We start from the raw sequence: 8,728 nt of genomic DNA, 5'->3' as shown, positions 1-8,728 counted from the left end.
TCCCCCCGGAGTAGCCTCATCACAGATTCCGTCGCAGGTTCCAAGAGCAGCATTGATTTTTTCCCCCCTCTCTCTTGCAATGTTTTCTTTCTCTTCTCACTAGACCTAAAAATTCAAAACAGCCAGAGCGGGAGGAGAAGCGAGTCCTTGGTCTTGTGTTGCTACGAGGAGAAAACTTGGTGTCCATGACGGTCGAAGGCCCACCTCCAAAAGATGTAAGGAGAAAGGGAAGGGGTGTCCCTGCGGGGGATGCTGCTGCGGCATTGTCCTGGGCTTCTGCCGCTGCTGGGGCTGGGTCCGCAGCTTTCCCTGCAGGAAGGTCCGGTCCCTTCGTGGGTCGGGCACTGACTGCACAAAGAAGAGCTGTGCTTGCCCCCAGGGTCTCGGGACTCCCGTTCTGATAAACCCTGCTGTGGGGCGGGTCTGTTTGCAGACTGGAATTGCCAGGGTACCTCTTGCTGGAGCTGCTGGAGGACCTGGCGTTGGGAGAGCAGCAGGGAGGGGAGTACCAGCTGGAGCACCCATGCCGCAGGCTCCGGCAGGACTGGCTGGCCCCGTCAGAGGAGTGGGAGGACCATCCCAGCAGGTGAGATGCTGTGACCCGCTAGATGGGAGTTGGCTGCTGTGTTCTGGGGGGGCTGAGAATTCTTGGTACCAGCGTGATGCAGGTGGAGGAGCTGTGATCTCAGTTTCTGATAGCAGGGAGTTTGAGCCTAGTGAGGCTCTTTTGGTACTGGATGCTCCTGGGAACTCTGCCTTCTGTGGTGGAGGCGGCTTGCAAAGTGCAGGTTCCTGCATGGCATTCACGCGGTGTCCACTGCATTACGGCTTTGTAGCATTAGTTACTACGTCAAGACCGGTGTCATGTTCTGAAGGGATGATCACTTACACTTTGCTTATTGTTGTTAAGGTAGGCAGACGAGCTGTTTCCTTGCCAACCGGTTGGTTTTGTTGACAGGTGATGACTCCTCAGGGTCGCGGAACGGTTCCCCCAGCCACTGCCAGCATAGCAGGAGCCCCAACGCAGTACACACCGGGGCGTGGGGGTCCCCCCCCACCCATGAGCAGAGGAGCACCTCCTCCAGGTAGGAATTACTCTGTAGAGTGGGGCGGGAGGAGCTTACAGTGTGGGGCAGAGCTGGTGACACGGAGGTCTTCAGCGGAGTCTGAAGGAGATCTGGTGTTAGGATTATCCCAGCAGCCAACTAGTGCCTGGATTCATAGGCCTGTTCTTTCTCTGCCTTAAGGAATGATGGGACCTCCTCCAGGCATGAGACCACCCATGGGCCCGCCCATGGGAATGCCACCAGGCCGAGGTGCCCCTATGGGAATGCCCCCACCAGGCATGAGACCGCCACCCCCAGGAATGAGAGGTGAGTGGTTATCTTAAATGCCTGGAAGCTGTAGGAACCCGAGGGACAACCAAGCTGTGTGAAGGACGAGGGGTTTCAGTGCGCCCCGGCTACGCCAGTTGTCAGCAGATGCCTCAATGCCAAGAAAGGGTCTGAAGGCCACTTCCAGCATGGCAAACGTGTCCTTCTGGTCTGTTGAGCCTTGCTTCCTCTTTCTTCCTCACTGTCCGACTCCTCCCTGTATTCGCAGGACCCCCTCCACCCGGCATGCGCCCACCAAGGCCCTAAGACGCCCTCCAAGGTACCCTGGAAGCGGGAAGGCTGGTTAAGGGGGTCACCAAGCAGCACCACGTGCCGGAACTTCCGTGTTTTGTATTTACTGCTCCCCAAGTTTGCCCTTTTTAATAAAGCAGGAACCCCGGTACTTGGAGTCGCTGTTGCTCTGGGCTGTTCGGGGGCGCCGCTGCTGTCTCGAGGCTGCTCCTCGGTCACCCCGGGGTGGGCGTGAAGCGACGAGCTGGTTCTGCTGATAGCGCTGCGGATGTAACGGCTGGGCCGCGCCGCTGGGATCTCCGCTGGTCTCTGTTCCTTAGCGGAACCTGGTGTCAGTGGGGCTCAGCCAGGCGGGTGGGGGAACGTTGGGATGGCAGAGACAGTGAAGTCTCAGCGTGTGCGTGACACTCAGCACGGGCTGCTGCTGCCCGTTCTGCCCTTTATGCCCCATGGAACAAGCACGGTGGTGCCAGGGTTGGGATAGTGCAGCCTGCAAGAAACCTGCTGGACCTTTACAGGTGGAGTCACATGGCTTCTAGTCCAAAAAAAACCAGGAGGAGCCAATCTATCCCGACCCCACGCTTCACCCTGCACTGCTGGGGCCTTCCCTTGCTGCTCAGCGCACAGCTGCCCCCTTTCCGTTAGGGGAAAGCAGGCTGCCCCCACCCCCGTGGACAGAATCCTTTCTTCCGAGAGCAGCAGCCTTTGGAGATTAACTCCTGTGGCTGTTACCTCTGACGGCACCTCGGTGACAGGCACCTGGAAACACTCTCCCCCTCTTTTGTAAAGTCTCAGCCATGGAAATCCTTCTGCATGTTAACCGGGATCACAAATACACGAACAGAGCGAGAAGCACTCCCCAGCATCTGCCCCAAAGACAACTGTGTGATGGGCTGGGAGTCGGGGTGTCCAGCCCGGAGAAGGGAAGCTCCCGGGAGACCTCAGAGCCCCTTCCAGTGCCTGGGGGGCTACAAGAAAGCTGGGGGGGCTTTTCCCAAGGGCAGGGAGTGACAGGACAAGGGGTGATGGGTTTAAATGGAAAGAGGGAGGTTTAGATTAGATATCGGGAAGGAATTCTTCCCGCAGAGGGTGGGGAGCACTGGGACAGGTTCCCAGAGAAGCTGTGGATGCCCCATCCCTGGGAGAGGCCAAGGCCAGGCTGGAGGTGGAGCTCCCTGGGCTGTGGAAGGTGTCCCTGCCTGTGGCAGGGGGTGGGGCTGGGGGGGTCCTTTAGCCCAAACGGTTCTGGGATTGTGCTACATGACATGTGACAGAAGATGGAGCAGACCCCAGCCCGTGGCTGCTCTGACCTATAAACCAGCAAACACTGTAGGCAAAGAAACCCACCCTTTATTGCCGGGTGCTTTTGCAAAGGGTCTGCAGCCGCCTGTTGACAACCAGCCGACGGCTCTTCCCAAACTTGAAGAGAAACTGTTCAAGGCTACTGAAGCTGGTTCCGTGCAGCACGAGGAAATCCAGGCCCTGGAGAGAGCACGCCTGGAATATCGGCATTGTCCTTAGTTTGGGGATGACCAACGGTTCTTACTTCCTCTTGTACCTGAGGGAGCAGATACACGAGATGACATTCCGCCAGCCCAGCTCGGTGATGGGGAAGGACGGCACCGCACGTGTTCCAGACAGCACCTTCCCCCGCAGAGGCCTAGGAACGTGCAGTTAAAGGCAGCATCCCTGCTCGCCCCAGCGTCAGAGCTGCGGGGGGTAAGCCACTGCAGAACCACAAACCTTTTAGCAGGAGCCTTTAAACGACCACAGGAGGAAAGAGAAAGCAGGAAAAACCCCAAACACACACTTGAATGAGAAAGTAAAGGGAGCTCTACCTGGACTTGGATTTGAAGTTTCCTCCCTTCCTGTGCTGGGCCATACCCAAGCGTTTTCGATCTTCAAATGATGGGCTTTTTGAGAGAGGGGAAGGGGGGAGGTTAGACAAAACCTGCTGCAGGTACTTTCTGCAAGAATCCCTTCCCTGCCCGCCCTTTCCCCCAGTATCGGTCAAAGATCCCTGGGAAAGCCCGGAGATACACAAAAGGACACCCCTGCAGGCACGCTGCCCTGACACGTCCTTACCCGGCACGGTACTGCTTCAGCGCCTTCCTGCTTGTGTTGGTAAGCTCCTCGTCAAACACTGACAGCTTTTTCTTCCGCCTGGGGCCTAAACAGAGAGACGAGAGTCACAGGCTGTGAGAGAAGACCGCAGCGTCATCTTGCTCAGCAGCCCCGGAGCCTTGCCCACAAGTAGCCTGGCTGCTGGGAAAAGTGGCGCTGGCTCGGTGCTGGCCAGCCCAGCCAGCCACTCCTTCCCCGGACACCGCTCGCTCTGCAGCGCAAAGGTAGCACTGGTCTCCACCTGCTGGCACCGCTGCTGGTTCCTCTTCCGGCACGGCTCTGGCTCGCTTTGCTCGGCGATTCCTTTTTGCCAGCCGCTCGGCGTACATTTGAGACTTCAGGATTTCAAACTGTGACCTCTCCTCTGGCTGGAAGGGGTTAAAATGCAGGTGATGGTTTTGCTAAGGAAAGGCCAGACAGCCCACCCAGGCTCCCGTGTGCCCACAGCTCTACTCACCGTCATCTGGGCGTTTTTCTGTCTCTCCTGCATAAACTTCTTCCTTTTCTTCTTGCCCCGTAACGCAAGGTCAAACTCCTGCAGGGCTTTAGCCACTGGGGAGACAGAGAGTCCTGTCAAGTCCAGCTGCAGCGATGGACTTGACCCTGGCAGGATGGGATTCACCACGGCACCAATGTCATGACTCACATTTCTCTTTCTTCCTCTCCTCACGGGTCTGGAACCAGCTCCGCTCCAAACCCTCACCCCCAGTCTCCTGTTTTCCTGTCTCCAGCTGCTTCTTCGCCCTGTTGATCTGAGATAATTCAGACAAGAAGTGAGCTCATGGTGGCTAAAGACGCCTCTCTTCCCTTTCTAAAGTAGGCAGGTGAAGTACATTAGGGTAACTGCCCTGTGCACTTATCTACTCCAGATCCTAAAAGCTAAGGTTAAAAAACCCTTACCTGAGCCTCTGACTGCTGCATCTCACGCTCCTCACGCTCCAAGCACAGAACCGCGTACACGTCTTTCTCCAGATTCTCGATCTTCTCTCGAAATCTCAGTACGACATCTGGAAACGAGTGGGACCGCCAGAAGCAGCTCACGTAAAGCCTGCCTTGCTCTCCAGCACCCTGCAGTCTCCCTCCGTGCCACGACATTCCCTGCCTGCTGCCCTCCTGCTTTTCACCCCAGCGAGGCGCATACCTTGGGGGAGAACTCTGGCTTTCACGGGTGTCTTGGCACTCTTCACGATATCCTTCAGCATCTTGCGCTCTTCCTCCCCCACAAGCGAAACCGAGCGCCCAGCCCTGCCTGCTCTTGCTGTCCGCCCCACACGGTGGACGTAGTGTTTGGTGGTGTTGGGCATGGTGAAGTTGATCACCTACCACACCAACAGCGTTAGCAGGGGAACAGCAGCGCAGGGCTCGTGAGAGAGCTCTGCACTACAAATACTCACCGTTTTAACGCCTTCAATATCGAGTCCACGTGCAGCCACGTCTGTAGCTACCAGAACATCAATCTGCTCATCCTTAAAGCGCCTGAGCAGAGACAGCAATGCATCAGCAACGCAGGCAGCAAACCCCTTCTGCCCTAACACTTCCACCTCCTACCCTCTGTTTTGTCTGTGACTACCAACGAAGCCTGTCATACCTGAGCGCTTCCAGCCGCTGTGCCTGAGAGAGGTTCCCGTGAAGCTCCCCAACGCGCAGACCCATCAGCCCAAGCAGGATGTGCATCCGATGAGCCTGCTTCTTGGTCTGGGTGAAGAGCATCACGTGGTCTGGGAAGGTTCGCGTCAGCAGGGCTGAAAGAAAGTGCTGTCAGGAGCCTGCTTCACGGCCACCTGCTGATTCCAGCTTGTCTTTACTCGTCTCTAACCTGCTACAATGGCCTCCCGGTCCCCCTCTCTGTTGGGTCTGATCCGGATAAACTCCTGCCGCAGGAAAGGGGCAACATCCGTGTTGCTGTTCACAAAAATGCGGGTGGGATTTTTCAGGGAAACAGAAGCCAAATCTTTCACCTACCAAAACAGGGTAAGAGAAAAAACTCCACACTGGCTCTGGCCAAAGAGTAGACAAACTCCTGGTCAACCTTCTGCCTCAGCGTGCTTCCCCGCAGCCTGCCTTACCTCCTCGGTCATGGTGGCAGAGAACAGCATTGTCTGGCGGTGGTTGGAACACAACCTGATTATCTCCTTCATCTGTTCCTCAAAGTACTCATCCAGCATCCTACACAGGAGCAAAGCAGCCACGTAAGGTGATGCTAGGAAATGCTCCTTAAGGCAGGGCAAGTGGGCCCCACGGCCTGGGAAGAGGGAAGCAGGGAACGACCATCTTGGTTTTTGCTGCTGTTCTGCAGCCTACCTGTCTGCTTCATCCAAAATCAGCACCTCCACACTGCTCAGGTGGAAAGAAGGGCAGTTGTGGAGATGGTCGATGAGCCGCCCAGGTGTGGCGATCAGAACGTCAGGCCCAGAGCGCAGAGCTGCCTCCTGGGTCTTCACATCTAGGCCACCTGAAAGAGAGCAAGCGGGGCCAGCTGACTCCCTGAGCCAGTTCCAGCAGAGTGCACAGATCCAAATCACCCCAGGAACGGGAAACAACCCGGATTGATGCCAGATCTGTAATTACTGGTCCCACCTTTTCTTTCTCCCAAACCAAAAATAAGCACAGCATGGTACTGGAAAGTAGCAACCTCCTAGGAGCAGCAACCATACGGCCTCCAGCTCACAACCCGCAGTTCCAGCTGTTTACAGCGACAATCCAGCTCACAACCCGCAGTTCCCAGTTCATAACCAGTTCCCAGCTGGTCAGTGAGCTGTACAGTTCGCATAAGCAACTCCCTACTCACCCACAGCAAGGCAAGTCGTGACAGTGCTGAACTGCGCCAGCTGTTTGGTGACAGCGTGCACCTGAATGCCCAGTTCTCGTGTTGGCACTAGAACCAACACCCGTGTTACTGGAGCCTGACGAGGTTTGTAAATCAGGCGCTCGAGGACAGGCAGGATGAAGGCAGCTGTTTTACCTGAAGAAAACGAAAAACAAATACCAAGAATGACCCCTTATTGCGAGTGGCTCTTTTGTCACGTTGCCTGCGCCCTGCCCAACCCCCTACCTGTCCCAGTGGCAGCGCAGGCACAAATATCCTTCCCCAGAAGACCCACCGGGATACAAGCCTTCTGAATGGGGGTTGGTTGCTTGAAGCCAAGAGCTGTGATTGCCTGCAAAGGAGATGGAGCGATTGAACTCTGCCCTGGTGAGGCCACCCCCGGAGTGCCCAGTGCTGGGCTCCCCACGACGAGACACGGACCCGCTGGAGAGGCACGGGGGGCGCCGGAAGGAGCACCGCACGCACGAGGGAAGGCTGACCGAGCTGGGACCGTTCAGCCCCGAGAACGCCCGGGGAGGAGCTTATCCACGTATCTAAATACATGAAGGGAGGGTGGAAAGAGGACAAAGCCGGGCTCTTTCCAGTGGTGCCCAGAGACGGGACCGGAGGCAACAGAACAACCTGAAACACAGGACGTTCCCTCTGAACACAGGAAACACTTTTCACTGGGGGTGACTGAGCGCTGGCACAGGCTGCCCAGAGAGGTCAGAGTCTCCATCCCCGGAGATCCTCAAGAGCGGCCTGGATGTGCTCCTGCACAACCCGCTCTAGGTGGTCCTGCCTAAGCAGGGGGTCGGATGAGATGACCTCCAGCCTCCCCTTCCAGCCTCAGCCGGTCTGTCCTGCTCTCACAAGTCTCACTCGAGATGGTGTTGACAAATTGCAAATCAAAGAATGGTTTCCATTATTTGGGAATAGCAGCTCCTAAAGGATTAGCACGCTACCCCCCACATAATTTTCTTTTAAGAGAGGCTGCAAAGAGAATGGGAATTTGACAATTCTGAGTGGCGGCGGCGGGGAGGCTGTACAGCACTCTTCAGAGCAACCTCTGCAATAACTAAAGCAGGTAAATACCTTCAGCAAAGGTCGTGAAAGATTCATGTCCTGGAATGACAAGTTATCATCATAGTGAGAGGCGTCTTCAAAAAAGCTCTCTGCTTCCTAGAAACAACAACAACGGAACAACACCGGCACCAATGCACGTTATCGACGGGCTCTCGGCTGATTTTTGAGCTACAGTTTGTTAATGAAGTCAAATTGCTCCAGAGGAAACGCTGGAGAATGATCTAGTGTCGTTCTGTCTAACACTTACCAGTTCTCCTTTTTTCGGTCTCCTCGGTCCCTTCACTCTGACCGTATCTGCAGAGAAAGACACGTGGCAGGAGCGAGTAAGCACAGCTAAACACACGAGAAGCAATGCCCGCCTTCATCCCCTACCTTCAGCCCTGAACGAGTTACTGAGGGAGCACAAGTACAGGCACATGATGTCGTAAAATGCCAAGCAAACAGCCTTCCTCAGGTGCAAGTTCTCTTAAAGGCCTACGGTGACCACTCAAAATAAGCGCAACCAGAACCAGAAGGAAACCGACAAAAAATAAGAGGTTCTTGCCCACTGCCAGCACAGCTGTACTGTGAGGGAACGGCCTGTTGGAGTCCGGCCCCGACCGCCTGCGCACTGCTGATACCTGCTTTTGTGAGGAGCGTTTCATCATCCAAGGAGTACTCAGACGCCCCATCTTCTTCTTCTTCCCTACTGAAATCCTCACACTCCCTTTTTCTGGCTTGATTATCCTCAGTCTCCGCATCTTCATCTCCCGCTTTGGCTCGTTTAGCTTCTCTTTCCTAGAAAAAGATTTAAAAAAAAGCTTTATAAAGACAGGATAAACGAAACCCGAGTCCTTTGTGAGCCTGTGTTGTGGTGACTGGGAACCCATTCACAGAGACGGTTTTACATGACCTTCGGCACCAACAATGCTGCATCCCCGGCGGCGCAGCAGCACGTTTGGAGCCTGTCTGGAGGGGCCGCAGCGCAAGGCCAGACCCACCCCCCTGTTTCCAGTAACGACAGAAGGGCCCGAACCTGGGATTTCCTTTTCTGTCTCACTTTCTCAATCTTCTCATCCAGGGTCGTAGCTGCTCTCTAGGCAGGAAA

At 55.7% G+C, this 8,728-nt stretch overlaps 2 protein-coding genes across 2 annotated transcripts; one reads left to right on the top strand and one right to left on the bottom strand.

Moving 5' to 3' along the window:
• Nucleotides 1-103: 103 nt before the first annotated feature.
• Nucleotides 104-1,640, top strand: LOC104503781 (small nuclear ribonucleoprotein-associated protein B'; the record flags this gene model as incomplete). Its single annotated transcript, XM_010155811.1, has 5 exons — nucleotides 104-215; nucleotides 434-586; nucleotides 959-1,085; nucleotides 1,248-1,373; nucleotides 1,603-1,640. Coding segments are annotated over 5 exons (556 nt in total), but the record flags the coding sequence as incomplete, so codon positions are not given.
• Nucleotides 1,641-3,167: 1,527 nt separating this feature from the next.
• On the bottom strand, nucleotides 3,168-8,710 carry DDX27 (DEAD (Asp-Glu-Ala-Asp) box polypeptide 27; the record flags this gene model as incomplete). The annotated part of the gene is made up of 19 exons (XM_010155799.1): nucleotides 3,168-3,183; nucleotides 3,464-3,538; nucleotides 3,711-3,795; nucleotides 3,991-4,117; nucleotides 4,207-4,301; nucleotides 4,396-4,501; nucleotides 4,650-4,756; nucleotides 4,891-5,068; nucleotides 5,144-5,225; nucleotides 5,338-5,491; nucleotides 5,566-5,707; nucleotides 5,816-5,915; nucleotides 6,051-6,201; nucleotides 6,538-6,711; nucleotides 6,802-6,907; nucleotides 7,651-7,737; nucleotides 7,889-7,935; nucleotides 8,262-8,418; nucleotides 8,657-8,710. Coding segments are annotated over 19 exons (2,043 nt in total), but the record flags the coding sequence as incomplete, so codon positions are not given.
• Between the last annotated feature and the right edge of the window lie 18 nt (nucleotides 8,711-8,728).

Source organism: Eurypyga helias, unplaced genomic scaffold (genome assembly GCF_000690775.1).
Source record: "Eurypyga helias isolate BGI_N326 unplaced genomic scaffold, ASM69077v1 scaffold50530, whole genome shotgun sequence".
Classification (NCBI taxonomy): Eukaryota; Metazoa; Chordata; class Aves; order Eurypygiformes; family Eurypygidae; genus Eurypyga; species Eurypyga helias.
Note: the sequence above shows the minus strand (reverse complement) of the source record. Positions and strands in the feature narration are given on the sequence as shown.